Genomic DNA, 20,787 nt, shown 5'->3' on the forward strand with positions numbered 1-20,787 from the left:
TTAGGAAATTGGCTTGCCAATTTGTCAATGGGCATAATGCCACCTGAACAGATGGGTTTCTGAAAGAATGAGAACAAGCTTCATGTCTGACAATTATATGCTAGATGATCCAAGAATCTGGAAGTTTGAGAATGGCAAGTTCTTAATGTTAGTCTTAAATGGCACTGATACTTTTTTATCAACATTCAAATGTTGAAAACTGCAGCTTAACTGTAATTCGCTTAACTTCAAATTTCACCTTAGAGGGTCCATTATCAAGAACCTAAAGCTCCCATGGATGTTAGTGATTTCTACAAAGCTATCAACACACAATAACATAATATTTAATGTCATGTATTTGTTGTTGTTTAGTCGCTCAGTTGTGTCCGATTTTTTGTGACCCCATGGATTGCAGCACACAAGAAACCTCTGAGCTTCAGTTCAGTTCAGTCATCTCCGACTCACTGTGACCCCATGAACTGCAGCACGCCAGGCCTCCCTGTCCATCACCAACTCCCAGAATTTACTCAAACTCATGTCCTTGGAGTCCATGATGCCATCCAACCATCTCATCCCCTTCTCCTCTGCCTTCAATCTTTCCCAGCATCAGGGTCTTTTCAAATGTGTCAGTTCTTCACATCAGGTGGCCAAGGTATTGGAATTTCACCTTCAGCATCAGTCAGTCCAATGAATATTCAGGACCAGTTTCCTTTAGGATGGACTGGTTGGATCTCCTTGCAGTCCAAGGGACTCTCAAGAGTCTTCTCCAACACCACAGTTAAAAAGCATTAATTCTTCGGTGCTTCTTTATAGTCCAACTCTCACATCCACACGACTACTGGAAAAAATACAGCTTTGACTAGACGGACCTTTGTTGGCAAAGTAATGTCTCTGCTTTTTAATGTCTAGGTTTGTCATAACTTTTCTTCTAAGAAGCAGATGTTTTTTAATTTCATGGCTGCAGTCACCATCTGCAGTGATTTTGAAGCCCAAAACAATTCAGTCTCTCACTATTGCCATTGTTTCCTCATTTATTTGCCATGAAGTGATGGGACTGGTTGCCATGATCTTAGTTTTCTGAATGTTGAGCTTTAAGCCAACTTTTTCACTCTCTTGCACTTTCATCAAGAGGCTCTTTAGTTCTTCGCTTTCTGCCATAAGGGTGGTTTCATCTGCATACCTGAGGTTATTTATATTTCTCCCAGCAATCTTGATTCCAGCTTGTGCTTCAACCAGCCCAGCATTTCTCATGATAACCTCTGAGCTTAATACACATATTTATATAATTGTATAGTCATATATATGTTTTCTCTGCATTTTAAAGATACAATTGAAAGCAGGTAATGTTTTGAAGTGGTCTTCCAAGGTGGCTCAGTGGTAAGGAATCTGTTTGCCAATCAGGAAATGTGGGTTTGATCCTTGGGTCTGAAAGATCCCCTGGGGAAGGAAATGGCCACCTTTCCAGGATTCTTGCCTGAGAAATCAAGAGTTGGACATTACTTAGCAACCAAGCAACAATATTTTTTAATATACTTGATCAAGTTTCCATTTGCCATAACGATCTATAGTAACTATTGTTTATTTTACATATTTTCTTATCTTAATTTGCTTAATTTTGGGGCTACATTAGTGTTAGATAAGCTAAACCATACGAAAAAGTCAATAAAATCTAGAGAAAAAATTCTCTAAAAGCTTGCTATTCAGTGCTTACTAAATATGTATTCACAACCATGATCATCCCGGGTACTTTTCTAGGTATGTGTGAAATATTTGTGAACAAAAATATAAATAAAACTCCCTGCCCATTTGTTATCTGTCACTCTTTTGTTTCATAATGGTTATAATCTAGGCTTCCTCAGTTGCAGGTAATTTAAACACTGATTTTAAGTGGAAAATGGAATAATGTAAAATATTATTCATGCAGGAGAGGAGTCACTCACAATTTTTGTGGACAAGCGGAAGCTGAGCAAACGATCTGAAGGAAGTGACCCCAGCGCCAATAGCTCCTCGGTTACTCTGGAGACTCTACACCAACTGGCTGCTTCCTATTTCATTGACAGGGACAGCACCCTTCGGAGACTTCACCACATTCAAATCGCATCCACTGCTATAAAGGTATGAATATGTTTATCTTATGATTATATCATACCATGAGGCTTCCCTGGTGGTTTAGTGGTAAAGAATCTGCCTGCAGTGCTGGAGACTGGGTTTCAATCCCTGGGTCGGGAATATCCTCTGGAGAAGGGAATGGCAGCCAGCTCCAGTATTCTTGCCTTGAGAATTCCATGGACAGGGGAGCCTGGCATTCTACAGACCATGGGGTTGCAAAAATTGGATATGACTTAGAGACTAAACCATCATATCATACCACTGTGTTTTCCGTCTCTAAGATCCGTTTCTATGTATGTTCATGGCTCACTGATTTAAACCATGGTGTCTTGAAGAATAATGTATTATTTCCTTTTGTTTTGAGTTTTGCAATACATTTAAGGTGAAATTATATATATATTTTTTTTTTCATGTAATTTTGTTAACTGGATAATTGGATTAAGGTTTTTCAAGTCAGAGCATTAATTGAAATGCACATGAATTGAGTTTATCCTTGGCTACTTAGACTCACACACAAAGCATACATGGATGAAACTTTGTTTTAATAATACTGATTTCTTTTGTAAAACTTCATAATTTGATTTGTGTGCATTTAAAAACATTATCCTGAGTAGTGGATGATTGGGCTCAAAATGAGTCAGTGACACAAAAATCATTAAGAAGTCTGATTCGAGGAGTATTTCCCCCTTTGTTTTTTAAGACACAGTTAAGGAGTACAAGTAGTTGTTTTTAAGTTTCTAGAAGTCAATATACACCATAATCTGGAACTAGTGGACAAATCCATGTGTTTGCTAAAATCTTTAGCCTTTGACTCAACTAAAGTTGACTTTATGAGTGCTGAGAGAATGGGAAAACAGGATACCTTTAATTTTCAGAAGAAAGAGAAAGAGAAAGACAGAGAGAGAGAGAAGCAGTAGTTTCCAGAACAATAGATGTTTTGACATATTTCTCTGGAAGTTTGGATAAGCATGTTGTTGTGTTTGGGTTTGGCCAGGGGCCATTGTAAAATTAACAGACCATAGAGTTGGCACAATATCATGGGGTGATTCTGGACAAAGTAGTAAGAACAAAATAAAACATAAAGAGCATTTCTTAGTGTTTTAAATGTAACATGTCATAATTAATGTAAAAATCAATCATTAAATATATCATTGTATTGCTTTGTGAGATTAAAATTAGTATTTATATTTTTTCAGTTACTTGAAAACTTAGTACACTGATATGTTGAGAATGCTAGACAAATTAGCCTAAGGTACATCTTTTGTCTAAGATTCTCCTAGAGAGAATAAAAGGTTACATGAAAATATCTTTAGCTTAAGAGTTGCACAAATAATAACTGCCGATTTCCAATACTGTTTGTAAATGAGGTTAAGAAAAAGACTTCTGTAGAGATAAATTGTACAATTATAGTCTACCTCTGACCATAGAATTTAGGTTATATTGAGTAATCAAGTATATAAATAATATTTATGCCATATAGATACCAATGTGGCCAGCATGAATGCAGATGTTGATTAATTTTAAAATATTGTAAGGTAGAGTAGTGTTGTAGGTATTTAGCTTAAGGTTACTGAGAGGAAATAGGCTTTTTCAGAAATCAATTTCAGTGATATAAACAGTGACTTAAAGTATATTTTCTAATAGAAGACATCATTGTTGTAAGTGTGTTTATTATATGGCTATTGATTTTTCACTCAGCACACCAAGTAGAATTATACAATAGAGTTTTTGTATCCATAGTAAGTATTCATTCACAGTTCATATCAAAACTTAATGGATATTTGTACATACTCTTTTGTCCCAGAATAGAAATCTGTATCATAAAAGGCACATGTTTTAATGGCTAGGCTATTGTATGCAGGCAGTGTTCTTAGACACTGATGCTACAGCTGATGTTGATAAGGCTTCATGGATGGTAGAAATGAGCCAGCCTCAAAGTAGAAGTGACTTTTATCAATGAGTAAGCTCACAGGAGCTCTAGGGAACACAGAGGAGTAGCCTGGAGTGTGGGAGAGTGAACAGTTTTGCCTTGAAAGGACTCCAGAAAATACTCTTTATCCAGTAGTCTTGGAAGGGAGTTCTAATGCACACAATGGAAATAGTTTCTAGAGTAATTATATTTATTTATTTTTGGCTGTTCTGCGTCTTGGTTGCCGTCTGGACTTTTTTCTAGTTGCATTGAGCAGGGGCTACTCCCTAGCTGTGGTTTGAGGGCTTCTGACTGTGGCTTCTCATTGCAGACCATGGGCTCTAGGGAACGAGTGCAGGCTTCGGTGGCTTCAGCTCCCAGGCTTTAGAGCACAGGCTTAGTAGTTGTGGTGCCTGGGCTTAGTTGCTCTGTAGTGTGTGGTATCTCACAGACCAGGGATCAAACCCATGTCTCCTGCACTGGCAGGCAGATTCTGTATCACAGTAACTAAGGAAGTCTCCATAATGGAAATATTTTAAAGTGTGTGTAGCAGGGCTGGAAACAGGAAAAAAAAAAGTGGAACTTTAGATCAAGGAGAGGAAACAGAGAACAATATAGGAATGATATAGAGATGGATGGATTGTAAAGAAAAGTTCACATATCTTATCTGTAACTAAGAAAAAAAGGGAATGAGGTATGTGTACTGGGAGCAACAAGGTTCAGAAAATAATCTGAAAGTACCCAAGGCCTGCAAGGGTGAGGTAGTAGGAGCTGGGAAAGAGGGGAGGGCCATCAGACTTTTCAGGATTAAATTCAAACATGGATGGAGTTCCCACCTGAGGCAGTAGAGTAGCTAGTGATTATCTGACCCATGGTCAGCTGCAGTCTGGGCTACTGTGAAAGCTCTGGGAAAGATTCTTGAGCAGCTCTACAGGGTCCTTGAATTTCATGCACACTTCTATTATGCTGTGTAATTTTCTGGAGAGAGTATCTTTTATTTTTCCTTAGCTATCAAATGTATAGATAAAAGATAAAAGATGTCCCTCCTCAAGTATAAGATTATAATTGCTTAGATGTAATTGGACAGGGTGAAAGGGACTGAATGGCTACGGTAGTGGGTGTGTAAGCAAAATCCAAGGGTATTCAACTTCTGAAATCCTTTTACCTGAATAAACAACTGACTGCAAAGTGCTTTTGTAGTATATTTAAAATCAAAAGCTGAAAAATTCTACCAACTCTCTAAAGGTTCAATGTGTTGCTTTTATATTTTAAAGATTCACACTAGGGATACCAAGATCTACAATTTCTTTGATTAGATAAAAAACCTTGGATTTTAAGTGTCATGTAATTGGCATGTAATTTCTTGAACAAATGTTGTATGAAGATGTGTCATGATTCATAGAATCTAGGAGACAGAGTATTGTTAAAAAATAAAGTCAAATAAGTTCATTATCAGATAACAGCAAAAATATTGTTAAATCTGCATTATCGTGCCTGCTTTTATCATGCTAAATCTTTAAAAAACACAGGAGTTGAATGAATAGCATTGACTATGAACCAGTTTCTAGAAAAGGAAATTGAACAAATGGTTGCTTTTATCTCTTATAATCATGAATGTAAATGTAGACTGAAGTTCATTAACACATCTATAAACAAAAAAGGAATGGCTCAAATGCCTATATAGCTTAATTAACTGCTATATTATTCCAATAATGGCATTTATGTCAAATATTATTTCTCAATATAGTTATTAGTGCAAAAAATATCAAGTATAATGTCTAGGATTCTCCATTATTTTCAGAACATTCAATTAAATTGACTCAAGTTACCTAAAAAAATCACACTAACATATTCTTTAGGTTTATTTTGAAATAGTTGAATGAACTTTAATATGATTGTCAAAGATGAGAAAAATAAAAATATATATATTGTGGGAAATTTAATCAATTGCCTGATATGCTATATACATTTTCCAAAATTTCCTTTATACTCTGTTTTAAATTAAAATTTTGAATCTGTTAAAACTCTAAAAGTTATCATTATTTTTCTAAAAGAAAAGATACAATGATTACAATACAATACAAAAAGATACAATACAATAATATATTCCTAGCATTTTCCTAACATAGAAAATTTACTGGAAATATATTTAAAATTATGGTGTTTAGAATTTTTTTGAACAAATTTAGTGAAAGGCACAAACAATATGATAAAATCAACTTACAGGTCAATATTCCAGCTAAAAAATCCATCTTCAAATGATGTTTTGGTGCTGCATAGTTTACTAAGGGTGGTCAAGGTGATACTGAGAAGAAGTTCCATGACTTTAGAGCTTCATTTATATTTCTGAAATTATAAAGATACATTATTATAAACTTCAAGAACTATTCATAAAGTTAGGATATATATTAGAACATTAGAATATACAATGGAGCAAAGACAGTCTCTTTGACAAGTGGTAATGGCCTTAGAAAGCATCACTACAAACAAAGCTAGTGGAGGTGATGGAATTCCAGTTGAGCTATTCCAAATCCTGAAAGATGATGCCGTGAAAGTGCTGCACTCAATATGCCAGCAAATTTGGAAAACTCAGCAGTGGCCACAGGACTGGAAAAGGTCAGTTTTCATTCCAATCCCAAAGAAAGGCAATGCCAAAGAATGCTCAAACTACCGCAAAATTGCACTCATCTCACATGCTAGTGAAGTAATGCTCAAAATTCTCCAAGCCAGGCTTCAGCAATATGTGAACCGTGAACTTCCTGATGTTCAAGCTGGTTTTAGAAAAGGCAGAGGAACCAGAGATCAAATTGCCAACATCCGCTGGATCATCGAAAAAGCAAGAGAGTTCCAGAAAAACATCTATTTCAGCTTTATTGACTATGCCAAAGCCTTTGACTGTGTGGATCACAATAAACTGTGGAAAATTCTGAAAGAGATGGGAATACCAGACCACCTGATCTGCCTCTTGAGAAATTTGTATGCAGATCAGGAAGCAACAGTTAGAACTGGACATGAAACAACAGACTGGTTCCAAATAGGAAAAGGAGTTCATCAAGGCTGTATATTGTCACCCTGTTTATTTAACTTATATGCAGAGTACATCATGAGAAACACTGGGCTGGAAGGAACACAAGCTGGAATCAAGATTGCCGGGAGAAATATCAATTACCTCAGATATGCAGATGACACCACCCTTATGGAAGAAAGTGAAGAGGCACTAAAAAGCCTCTTGATGAAAGTGAAAGAGGAGAGTGAAAAAGTTGGCTTTAAAGCTCAACATTCAGAAAACAAAGATCATGGCATCCGGTGCCATCACTTCATGGGAAATAGATGGGGAAACAGTGGAAACAGTGTCAGACTTTATTTTTCTGGGCTCCAAAATCACTACAGATGGTGACTACAGCCATGAAATTAAAAGACGCTTACTCCTTGGAAGGAAAGTTATGACCAACCTAGATAGCATATTGAAAAGCAGAGACATTACTTTGCCAACAAAGGTCCATCTAGTCAAGGCTATGGTTTTTCCTGTGTTCATGTATGGATGTGAAAATTGGACTGTGAAGAAGGCTGAGTGCCGAAGAATTGATGCTTTTGAACTGTGGTGTTGGAGAAGACTCTTGAGAGTCCCTTGGACTGCAAGGAGATCCAACCAGTCCATTCTGAAGGAGATCAGCCCTTGGATTTCTTGGGAAGGAATGATGCTAATGCTGAAACTCCAGTACTTCGGCCACCTCATGGGAAGAGTTGACTCATTGGAAAAGACTCTGATGCTGGAAGGGATTGGGGGCAGGAGGAGAAGGGGACGACAGAGGATGAGATGGCTGGATGGCATCACTGACTCGACGGATGTGAGTCTGAGTGAACTCCGGGAGTTCGTGATGGACAGGGAGGCCTGGTGTGCTGCGATTCATGGGGTCGCAAAGAGTCGGACTGAGCGACTGATCTTATCTGATCTGATCTCATGGGAAAGTTGGACCACAACACATGTATCAGTAAACTAAAGTAAACTCTGGGAGTTGGTGATGGACAGGGAGGCCTGGCGTGCTGCAGTCCGTGGGGTTGAAAAGAGTTGAACATGACTGAGCAACTGAACTGAACTGACTAAAATAAACTCAAAATGGCTTAAAGACTTAAATATAAGACAGGACATCATAAAACTCCTGGAAGAGAACATAGGCAACAAATTCTCTGACATAAATCATATCAGTGTTTTCTTATCATATCATAAATCATATCAATGCCTTTCTCCTAAGGCAATAGGAAAAAAACAACAACAGCAACAAAAATTGGACCTAATCAATTTCATAAGCTTTTATACAGCAAAGAAAACCATAAACAAAAGGAAAATACAACCAATGCACTGGAGAAAATATCTGCAAATTATGTGGCCGGTGAGGGCTTAATTTCCAAAATACCCAAGCAGGTCATACAACTCAACAATGCAAAACAACCCAATCAAAATACGGGCAGCAGACCTAAACAGACTTATTTTCTCCAAAGAAGACATACAGATGATCAACAAGCATGTAATAAGATACTCAGCATTGCTAATTATCAAGAAATGTAAATAAAACCTACTATGAATATTACCTCACCTGAATCAGAATGGCCATCACCAAATAGTAAAGGCTGGAGTTCAGTTCAGTCACTCAGTCGTGCCCGACTCTGTGATTCCACTATAAGTGTTCTTTATAATTCAGATGCTAATCATGCTAAGTTGTCGTTCGTTGTTCAGTTGCTCAGTCATGTCCAGCTCTTTGCAACCCCATGGACTGCAGCATGTGAGGCTTCACTGTCCATCATCAGCTCCCAAAGCTTGCTTAAGCTCATGTCCATCGAGTTGGTGATGCCATCCAACCATCTCATCCTCTGTCGTCCCCTTCTCCTGCCTTCAATCTTTCCCAGCATCAGGGTCTTTTCTATTAGGCCAGCTCTTTCTATCAGGTAGCCAAAGTATTGGACTTTCAGCTTCAGTATCAGTCCTTCCAATGAATATTCATGGTTATCTCCTTTAAGATTGACTGGTTGAATCTCCTTGCAGTCCAAGGGACTCTCAAGAGTCTTCTCCAACACCACAGTTCAAAAGCATCCATTCTTTGGCACTCAGCTTTCTTTATAGTCCAACTCTCACATCCATACATGACCACAGGAAAAACCATACCTTTGACTAGATGAACCTTCGTCAGCAAAGTAATGTCTCCTCTTTTTAATATGCTGTCTAGGTTGGAGAGGGTGTGGAGAAAAGGGAACCCTCTAACAATGTTAGTAAAAATATAAATTGGTATCACCCCTATGGTAACAATATAGAAGTTCCTTGAAACGCTAAAAATCGAGTTACCATATGATCCAGCAATCCTATTTCTGGGCATATATCTGGAGAAACTCTAATTTGAAAAGATACAAGTACCCCAATAGTTCAGTTCAGGCTATTTACAATAGCCAAGACATGTTCAGTTCAGCTAAGTTCAGTCACTCAGTCCTGTCCCACTCTTTGTGACCCCACGGACTGCAGCATGCCAGGCTTCCCTGTCCTTCACTGTCTCCCGGAGTTTGCTCAAAAACTCAGATCCATTGAGTCGGTGATGCCATCCAACCATCTCATTCTCTGCCATCCCCTTATCCTCCTGCCTTCAATTTTTCCCAGCATCAGGGTCTTTCCTAAGGAGTTAGTTCTTCACATCATGTGGCCAAAGTATTGGAGCTTCAGCTTTAGCATCAGTCCTTCAAATGAGTATTCAGGGTTAATTTCTTTTAGAATTGACTGGTTTGATCTCCTTGCTATCCACGGGACTCTCAAGAGTCTTCTACAGCACCACAGTTCAAAGGCATCAATTCTTTGGGACTCAGCCTTTTTCATTGTCCAGGTTTCACATCCATACTTGACTACTGGAAAAACCATAGCTTTGACTATATGGACCTTTGTTGGCAAAGTCATGTCTTTGCATTGTAATATGCTATCTAGATTGACCATAGCTTTCTTCCAAGGAGCAAGCGTCTTTTGATTTCATGGCTGCAGTCACCATCTGCAGTAATTTTGGAGTCCAGGAAAATAAAGTCTCTCACTGTTTCCACTGTTTCCCCATCTATTTGCCATGAAGTTATGGGACTGGATGCTGTGATCTTAGTTTTTTGAATGTTGAATTTTAAGCCAACTTTTTAACTCTCCTTTTTCACTTTCATCAAGAGGCTCTTTAGTTCCTCTTCATACTCCTATGTTGTACTGTTGTGCTATGATTAAATTCTTGGAATCAAAAATTTCCATAATAATAAAGAATCATATTTTTTCATATTCACAATTTTCATATGCTTGATAACAACTTTGTAATTTGCATTATGGATATTTATTTCCCCTGTGCCATGTCTTCATGGCTTTTGATAAATAATTTTTGGAGGGCAAAAGCAGAAACTATTTTTACTTGTTTTTGTCTATAATCAAAATAATGTCTTATATATGTTTTGTTGTTCAGTTGCTAAGTCATGTCCAACTCTTTGTGACTCCATGGACTGTAGCACACCACACTCCCCAATCCTTCACTATCTCCTGCAGATTGCTTAATCTCTTTTTCATTGAGTTGATAATGCTGTCTGTCTCAACTTCTGCCACCCCCTTCTCCTTTTGCCTTCAATCTTTTTCAGCATTGGGGTCTTTTTCAATGAGTCAGCTCTTTGCATCAGGTGGCCAAAGCATTGACGCTTCGGATTCAGCATCAGTCCTCCTTATAAATAGTGGCATGTTGTCTGACTCTTTGTGACCCCATTGACTGCAGAACGCCAGGCCACCTTGTCCTTTACAGACACCCATATCCTGGAGTTCACCCAAGTTCATGTCCATTGAATTGGTGATGCTATCTAACAATCTCATCCTCTGCCACCCTCTTCTCCATTTGCCTTCAATCCTTCCCAGCATTAGAGTCTTTTCCAGTGGGTTGTCTGTTTGCATATTGGAGCTTCAGTTTCAGCATCGGTCCTTCCAATGAGTATTCAGGATTGATTTGCATTTGGTCCTATCATAGCAAATAGATGGGGAAACAGTGGAAACAGTGAGAAACTTTATTTTCTTGGGCTCCAAAAACACTGTGGATGGTGACTGCAGCCATGAAATTAAAAGACATTTACTCGTTAGAAGAAAAGCTATGACAAACCTAGACAGAGTATTAAAAAGCAGAGACATTACTTTGCCTACAAAGGTCCATATAGTCAAAGCTATGGTTTTTCCAGTAGTCAAGTATGGATGTGAAACCTGGACAGATAAAAAGGCTGAGTCCCCAAAAATTGATGCTTTTTAACTGTGGTGCTGTAGAAGACTCTTGAGAGTATCCTTGGGCAGCAAGGAGATCACACCAGTCAATCCTAAAAGAAATTAACCCTGAATATTCATTGAAGGACTGATGCTAAAGTTGAAGCTCCAATACTTTGGCCACCTGATGTGAGGAACTAACTCCTGAGAAAAGACCCTGATGTTGGGAAAGATTGAAGGCAGGAGAAGACGGGGATGATAGAAAATGGGATGGTTGGATTGCATCACCAAATCAGTGGACATGGGTTTGAGCAAACTCTGGCAGATAGTGAAGGACAGGGAAGCCTGGTATGCTGCAGTCCATGAGGTCGCAAGAGTTGGACACGACTGAGTGACTGAACAACTCACATCTGTACATGACTACTAGAAAGACTGTAGCTTTGACGATAAGGACTTTTGTTAGCAAAGTTATGTCTTTCCTTTTTAATATGCTATCTAGGTTTGTCTGGGCTTCCCTGATAGCTCAGCTGGTAAAGAATCCTCCTGCAATGCAAGAGACCTCGGTTCCATTCCTGGATTGGGAAAATCCCCTGGAGGAGGGCATGGCAACCCACTGCAGTATTCTTGCCTGGAGAATCCCCATGGACAGAGGAGCCTGGTGGGCTACAGTCCATGGGGTCACAAAGAGTTGGACACAACTGAGCAACAAAGCACAGCACAGCACAGCACAGCACTAGGTTTGTCATAGCCTTCCTTCTAAAAAGCAAGAATCTTCTACTTTCACAGCTGCAGTCATCATGCATAGTGATTTTGTGTTCCCATAAGCCAGAGGGAAATGCTAATAATTCATGGAGTACTGCATGAAATGCTTAGAAATGCCATGCCTCACTGGTGGGGCATACCAAAGGGTACTGCTGCTGCTGCTAAGTTGCTTCAGTCATGTCTGACTCTGTGTGACCCCGTAGATGGCAGCCCACAAGCCTCCCCCATACCTGCGATTCTCCAGGCAAGAACAATGAAGTGGGTCGCCATTTCCTTCTCCAACGCATAAAAGTGAAAAGGGAAAATGAAGTCGCTCAGTCGTGTCTGACTCTTCGTGACCCCATGGACTGCAGCCTACCAGGCTCCTCCGTCCATGAGATTTTCCAGGCAAGAGTACTGGAGTGGGGTGCCATTGCCTTCTCCAGGGTATCTTCTTGACCCAGAGATCGAACCTGGGTCTTCCATACTATAGCCAAATGCTTTACCATCTGAGCCACCAGGAAAGAAACAAGTCATAGGTCCTATCTAAATTTAGTGGAAGAGGATTACAGAAGATTGTGCATACCATAAGGAAAGGGTTAGGAGTGGACATTAGAATCTATTGCTACAGACTAAATGAAAAATATTTGAAGGGTTAATGACCAATTTCCAAATTAATTGGGATATTTAAAACCCACAGATCCTAGCAACTCAAAAGATGCCAAACATAAGAAAGATCAAGAAAATTGCACCTAGCTAGGCATTTCATTTGGGCTCCAAAATCACTGTAGGTGGTGACTGCAGCTGTGAAACTAAAAGATGCTTACTCCTTGGAAGGAAAGTTGTGACCAACCTAGACAGCATATTAAAAAGCAGAGACATAACTCTGCCAACAAAGGTCCATCTAGTCAATACTTCACTTCCTTCAGTCTATTTGGAGGCATTATACTCCTGGAAGAAATAAAATACATCTACTTTCAAGGCTGGAAAAAAAAAAAAAAAAAGGCTACAGTTTTGCCAGTAGTCATGAATGGATGTGTGAGGTGGACTATAAAGAAAGCTGAGCACTGAAGAATTGATGCTTTTAAACTGTGGTGTTGGAGAAGACTCTTGAGAGTCCCTTGGACTTCAAGAAGATCCAACCAGTCCATCCTAAAAGAGATCAGTCCTTAGTGTTCATTAGAAGGACTAATGTTGAAGCTGAAATTCCAATACTTTGGCACCTGATGTGAAGAGCTGACCCATTTGAAAAGATCCTGACACTGGGAAAGATTGAAGGCAGGAGGATAGGTGGATGACAGAGGATGAGATGGTTGGATGGCATCATCAACTCAGTGGACATGAGTTTGGATAAACACTGGGAGTTGGTGGTGATGGACAGGGAGGCCTGGCGTGCTGCGGTCCATGGGGTTGCAAAAAGTCGAACACAACTGAGCGACTGAACGGAACTGAACTGAGGCATTTCATAATCAGCTTCCCTGGTGGCTCAGATGGTAAGGAATCTGCCTGCAATGCGGGAGACCTGAGTTTGATCCCTGGCTTGGGAAGATCCCCTGGAGAAAGGAACGCTACCCATTCTAGTATTCTGGCCTGAATAATTCCATGGACAGAAGAGCCTGACAGGCTGCAGTTCATGAGGTCACAAAGAGTTGGACATAACTGAGTGACTTTGATGAAGGTGAAAGTGGAGAGTGAAAAAGTTGGCTTAAAGCTCAACATTCAGAAAATGAAGATCATGGCATCCGGTCCCATTACTTCATGGGAAATAGATGGGGAAACAGTGGAAACAGTGTCAGACTTTATTTTTCTGGGCTCTAAAATCACTACAGATGGTGACTGCAGCCATGAAATTAAAAGATGCTTACTCCTTGGAAGGAAAGTTATGACCAACCTAGATAGCATATTGAAAAGCAGAGACATTACTTTGCCAACAAAGGTTCGTCTAGTCAAGGCTATGGTTTTTCCTGTGTTCATGTACGGATGTGAGAGTTGGACTGTGAAGAAGGCTGAGCGCCGAAGAATTGATGCTTTTGAACTGTGGTGTTGGAGAAGACTCTTGAGGGTCCCTTGGACTGCAAGGAGATCCAACCAGTCCATTCTGAAGGAGATCAGCCCTGGGATTTCTTGGGAAGGAATGATGCTAAAGCTTAAACTCCAGTACTTTGGCCACCTCATGTGAAGAGTTGACTCATTGGAAAAGACTCTGATACTGGGAGGGATTGGGGGCAGGAGGAGAAGGGGACAACAGAGGATGAGATGGCTGGATGGCATCACTGACTCAATGGACATGAGTCTGAGTGAACTCCGGGAGTTGGTGATGGACAGGGAGGCCTGACGTGTTGCGATTCATGAGGTCGCAAAGAGTCGGACACGACTGAGTGACTGATCTGATCTGATCTGATCTGAGTGAATTTCACTTTCACTTTTCATTTCATAATCAAATCGCTCAAATTTGTGACCCCATGGACTGTAGTCCACCAGGCTCCTCTGTCAGGCAAGAATACTGAAGTGGATTGCCATTTCCTACTCCAGGGGATCTTCCTGATTCAGGGATGGAACCTGGATCTCCTGCATTGCTGGCAGATTCTTTACCATCTGAGCTGTAGGGAAGTCCATAAATTGCTCAAAACCACTATTAAAAAGAATATCTTACTTTCCGTTAGTTATTGGAGGACTCTCAATCAGAATAAATGGACATTTTGCTGAGATATAAGGTTGACCAAGAGTGTAAATGCTTAGATATAAATTCATGTGGTACAGGGAGTCAGGGGAAAGAAAGAACACATTAGGTGCAGAAGAATACAGCTGAGGGTGATAGCAGATTCCTTGAAACAATGAAAGTAAGAAAATAGTGGAGATGAGAACTTTAAAATACTAAAAAATTCTGTCAATATAAAGCTTATTTTCTAATAAAAATGTTTCAGTAATGGAAAATATATTTGCAAACGTATAAAATCTGCAAGATTCTCAGTGGCAAACCTGAATGAGTGAAATGAGTAAGAAAATTTTCAGGCAAGAAGGTAGCTAATGTCAGTCATTAAATACATACATGTGTACTTACATAAATGAATGAAGAAAAGTGAAAAGAGAAAATGGTGCCAACACTGGTAATTATCTTTTATTATTGTTGTTGTTTTGTCTCTTTAAAAGAGAAGCATTCCTTTAAACAATGCCACAATCAATGTATTATGAGGTTTATAGCATATATATAAATAAGTAATAGGCCCACAATAGCATAAAGATTAGATGAAGTGTACTGGAGGTAGTTGACCCTTGAACAACATGGGTTTGAACTACAAATGTCTACTTACAAGGAGATCTTTTTTCAATAGTAAATGCTGCAGTACTACATGACCCATGGTTAGTTGAATCCATGGGTACAGAATTAACGGTATAGAGGAACCATAGAGACAGATGGCCAATTATGAGTTATACTCATTTTCTACCGTATGGAGGTTGGTACCCCTAACCTCCTCTTGTTCAAGGGTCAAGTGTATAAAATTTAAAGTTCTTATATTGTCAGTGAAATTCTATAATATAATTTAAAGGTATTTTGATAAGTGTGTATACTATGAACCTTAAAATAAGCACTAAAATAACAAAACATTATAGTTAACAGGACAGAAAGGTAATAAAATAGAATTATTTTAAAACTAACTCAAAGGAAGTTAAAAATAAGAAAAAGGCGAGAAAGAACAGAATGGGAAATAGAGAATAAATATTAAGTAAATAGACTTAAACCTAATAATATCAACATTCTATTAAAATGCACATCAGTGTCACATTGACTTTTTTAAGAAAGTAAAATTTGACTATACATTGTCTACAGGAGAATCATTTGAAATTTGAAAGTAAGTTAAAAGTAAAAGGATGAGAGTAGATATGTGATTTTAACACTGGAGTGACTATCTTAATATGAGAGAAGTATATTCCAGAGAAGAATCTTACCAGTTGTTCAGTCGCTCAGTCGTGTCCAACTCTTTGTGACCATAGACTATAGTACACCAGGCTTCCCTGTTCTTCAGCATCTCCCAGAGTTTGCTCAATCTCATGTCCATTGAGTCAATGATGCCATCCAACCATCTTGTCCTCTGTTTTCCCCTTCTCCTGCCTTCACTCTTTCCCAGCATCAGGGTCTTTCCCAAGGGTCAGTTATTTGCATCAGGTGGCCAAAGTATTGGAGCTTCAGCTTCAGCATCAGTCCTTCCAAAGAATACTAGGGGTTAATTTCTTTTAGGATTGACTGGTTTGATCTCGTTGCAGTCTAAGGGACTCTCAAGAGTCTTCTCCAATACCACAGTTTGAAAGCATCAGTTCTTCAGGGCTCAGCCTTCTTTATGGTCCAACTCTCACATCTGTACATGACTACTGGAAAAATCATAGGGAAAGGCTACCCACTCCAGTATTTTGGCCTGGAGAATTCCACAGACTATACTCTTGGGCTTCCCTGGTGGCTCAGATGGTAAAGCGTCTGCCTGCAATGTGGGAGACCCAGGTTTGATCCCTGGGTCAGGAAGATCCCCTGGCAAAGGAAATGGCAACCCAGTCCAGTATTCTTGCCTGGAAAATCCCATGGACAGAGAAGCCTGGTAGACTACAGTCCATGGGGTTGCAGAGTCTGACATGACTGAGTGACTTTCACTTTCAAGTTCAAGGCATACAATGGGAAAAAGAGCTAGGAAAGATGCCCGTTGAAGCCTTTCAGGCTTTCACCAAGTACCAGGCACTGATCTTCCAAGTGTGGATGGAGAAGCCTGCAAAGAGGAAGGTGAACTCCCAGTGTACAGAAAGTTAGGACAAGACTGTAAAGCAAAGAATTCTGCAGGATCCCAAGAGATCAACAGCCAAGCCTTCGAGCTGGAAGAGATTCCTCTTGATTCAGAAGTTGGCAGCTGGGTTGTGAAGAGTATGTTCATTTCCTGAGTCTCACTCTTGGCCAGATCCTAAGTCCTTCTGAAAAGAAAGTGCTGATGCTGTCTTCCAACTGTTTTAAGCCAAAAGTCACTAAATCAAGTCAAATTTTGAAGAAAGCTCTGGTCAACCTCAATTCCAGATTAGACTATTCAGTCACACTTAATAGAAATGTAATACGGGAAGAAGTATGCTTATTTTCAGAAGAAGTATTATTTACATAGAGTCTTCATTTTGCTGTTTGTTTTTCTTTTTTTTATACATGATGTTTGACAATAGCAATAATATATGAAAAAGCAAGAGAATGTGGATTCAAAGGGCGTGACAGACAGTAGTCAAGGAAAGCAGACTAAGAAATGAATAATTATTCTATTGTCAAACGTTTCCCATTGTATGCCTTGAACTTGGTGAAAGCCAAAAATGCATCAGAGGGTTTCTCCCAAAGCCTTGTACTTGAGGAAAGCACAATTGCTTCTCTCAGCTATGCTGTTTTGCAGCTAACTTCTCATGTGCTAAATTCATGTGGTCAGTGAGGGCTAATGGCAGTAATTGCCTGGGAGGGTGTATACTCATTTTGGAACTTCCTGGTATTTTAATTCATCATACTGGCACTGACAAAGATACTAAACATTCAATTCTAGTTTCCCTTTATTTTATCAATGGCAGATTTATCCTCTTCCCTCTCTGCCAGAGATTAGAGCAGCCTAGTGTTATTTTCTCTCAGAAAAGCTAATTATTTTCTGGATTTAAATATATTTACAGCATCCACTGTACTCTTATAGTTAAAAAGCAAAACTTTGACTTTGTCTGGCTTTCATTGTTAGGATGAGAATGATGGTTTCTTATGATTTTATGCATCCTAACTAGAGTTGGAAGTCCTTACTTTTAGCCTCTGCTATTTCGTTTCTATATCTCTGTATCCCTTGATAACTATATAAATTTGCTCAAAACACTATATTGGATCACATAATTTTTTCTCATATGAGGTCACAGAAACTTCCTGGAAATTATTAAGACACTCTAGGTTTGTATTTTATACTCCATAACATTTCTAGCCTTATTCCTTTTGAAGTGCATGAGCTCTAACATCATACTCCTTCCCCTCTTCCACCCTTAAAGACTTTAGAACCAATTAAGATGTACTCATAGAAATCATCAAGACTGAATTTAAAGTATAAGCTCTATTTCTAGGCATTTTGAAAAACTACAGACACAACAGGCTTCTGAACAGTTCACTCCCAATTAAATACCTAGCACTCTCCCTCGGGACAGAGCCACTCCTATAATCTTAACCTATGAAAACAGGAATATAACTCCTCTGATGGATCTGTCCAAGTGGTATTTCAAAAGGAGCAGAGTAGAGAATACATAATCCCATCCTTCAATATCACTAATCAGGTATTCTTTTATCTTTGATGGAAGCTATTGAATGTGGGAGGGAGATGGGTTAAGAGAGGGCATGAGAGGTATCCTAGTAAAATTCCTGCCAGTGAAACATTAGACAAAATAAAATGCACTTTCTCTTCTAGTACTATCCAGGGCATCTTTCTTAGTTTGAATATAACCGGTTTCTCAGGATGTTTAAAGTTAACTGTATTTATTGGGACCACTGTTCTTGGTTCGTGCTTAAGTCACATCTGACTCTTTTGAGACCCTATCAGGAAGTCTGTTTTATTGCCTGGGATATTACCTCCTCCATGAAAAACAATTAGATGACACTCTTTCAAACATAATATGTGTTGATCACAATCACCCTGCCTTTATCCAGGAAACCAAGGCTGTTTTGATTTTTGCTTTGTTTCAATGTAGTTGCTGATATTAGATCACTAAATTTATGCAAATCTTTGTTATTTAACTTTATTTAGAGATAGGAGGCACAACAATAGCATTGTGTCAGGGATCATATCTATCTTTCAGAACTCTAAGTTGGATTGTTACAATGATCTGGAACAAAGGCTCTCAAGAGCAATACTTTAAATCAATAAATCTTGAACTCCATTTCTTCCCACATACAAATTAAACTTGTAGTTCCCAGAGGACTATAAAAGAGCAAATGTCAAGTGATATCGCCGTAAAAGGGTCCTTCTGTTTCACTAAACCCATGATGACTGCCTACCAGGATTGCTTGAATTAATTACTCTGGCAGGTGTCAGCAGAAAAACTAAAGATAGGTCTGAAAAACCACCTGGACAATGCAAATATCTGAGCTCCCTGAGCGTGCACATGTGTGTGTGTGTATGTGTATGTGTGTATGTTTTTATACATATATGTAATATCGTATTATGTAAAATCAGACTCTTTCAAAATTCTTAGTCTATTATGACCACATCTCAAAATTTGATACCATTCAAATTTCCAGTAGTATAAAAATAAGAGGATTTAAGTCATAGATTAGGGAAAGAAATCGATTTTCAGAAAATTGCTAGATAATTTTAGAAATAATCTCTTACAAGATGCTGTTTTCTAAATCCACTGATGCTTACACAGTTTCCTATGAAACAGTTTTGGTAAAAGCCAGTTAAAAAGCAGATATGCCTGGTTTGTGGGTCTGCCACAGAGGAAAGAACTTTGATACATTCATCACCTTCATAGTTGCGGTTCTTAGATCCCATGCAGAGAGGTGTTCTTCTCCGGGGGAGTCTATAGAAAGCCAAAAGAATCACTGCTATCTTGTCTAGGAAAACTGTTATCTTCACAGAGTCAAATATTTCTACAGTAATTAAAACATTTGCAGTCATCAAGACATTCAACCAAAGGCTAGGAATAAAAACCTATATTTCTATCTACATAGTAGGGAAAAATATAGAATCTTTTCTAACAACATCAGTATAACAATCTTTAGCAAAGAAGGAAAGATAAAGAAAGAAAAGAAAAATAAAAACATTTATTGATGCCTTTACACAATGTTGTTGTTGTTAAGTCATGTCCAGCTCTTTTGTGACCCCTGGGACTGTAGCCCACCAGGCTCCTCTGTCCATGGGATTTCCCAGGCAAGAATAGTGGAGCAGGTTGCCGTATCCTTCTCCAGGGGATTTTCTTGACCCAGGGATCAAACTCACATCTCCTGAATTGGCAAGTTGTTTCTTTACTCTTGAGACAACAGGAAAACCTTATACAATGTATCCATTGTGAATACAGTTCAGTTCAGTTCAGTGGCTCAGTCGTGTCCGACTCTTTGCGACCCCATGAATCGCAGCACCCCAGGCCTCCCTGTCCATCACCAACTCCCAGAGTTCATTCAGACTCACGTCCATCGAGTCAGTGATGCCATCCAGCCATCTCATCCTCTGTCATCCCCTTCTCCTCCTGCCCCCAATCCCTCCCAGCATCAGAGTCTTTTCCAGTGAGTCAACTCTTTGCATGAGGTGGCCAAAGTACTGGAGTTTAAGCTTCAGCATCATTCCCTCCAAATAAATCCCAGGGCTGATCTACTTCAGAATGGACTGGTTGGCTCTCCTTGCAGTCCAAGGGACTCTCAAGAGTCTTCTCCAACACCACAGTTCAAAAGCATCAATTCTTTGGCGCTCAGCCTTCTTCACAGTCCAACTCTCACATCCATACATGACCACAGAAAAACCATAGCCTTGACTAAACGGACCTTTGTTGGCAAAGTAATGTCTCTGCTTTTCAATATGCTATCTAGGTTGGTCATAACTTTCCTTCCAAGGAGTAAGCGTCTTTTAATTTCGTGGCTGCAGTCACCATCTGCAGTGATTTTGGAGCCCAGAAAAATAAAGTCTGACACTGTTTCCACTGTTTCCCCATCTATTTCCCATGAAGTGATGGGACTGGATGCCATGATCTTCATTTTCTGAATGTTGAGCTTTAAGCCAACTTTTTCACTCTCCTCTTTCACTTTCATCAAGAGGCTTTTTAGTTCCTCTTCACTTTGTGCCATAAG

The 20,787-nt window shown here is 39.2% G+C and overlaps 1 protein-coding gene across 3 annotated transcripts in view; it reads left to right on the plus strand.

Annotated features, from left to right (window-relative positions):
* BRINP3 (BMP/retinoic acid inducible neural specific 3) overlaps positions 1 to 20,787 on the plus strand; it is a 489,588-nt gene that overhangs the window by 260,149 nt on the left and 208,652 nt on the right. For all 3 annotated transcript variants that reach the window (XM_061382185.1, XM_061382186.1, XM_061382184.1), the window contains exon 4: positions 1,904 to 2,094. In XM_061382185.1, the coding sequence (XP_061238169.1) occupies positions 1,904 to 2,094 (191 nt within the window). The remainder of the gene's footprint in view (positions 1 to 1,903; positions 2,095 to 20,787) is intronic.

This window comes from Bos javanicus, chromosome 16 (genome assembly GCF_032452875.1).
Source record: "Bos javanicus breed banteng chromosome 16, ARS-OSU_banteng_1.0, whole genome shotgun sequence".
Taxonomy (NCBI): Eukaryota; Metazoa; Chordata; class Mammalia; order Artiodactyla; family Bovidae; genus Bos; species Bos javanicus.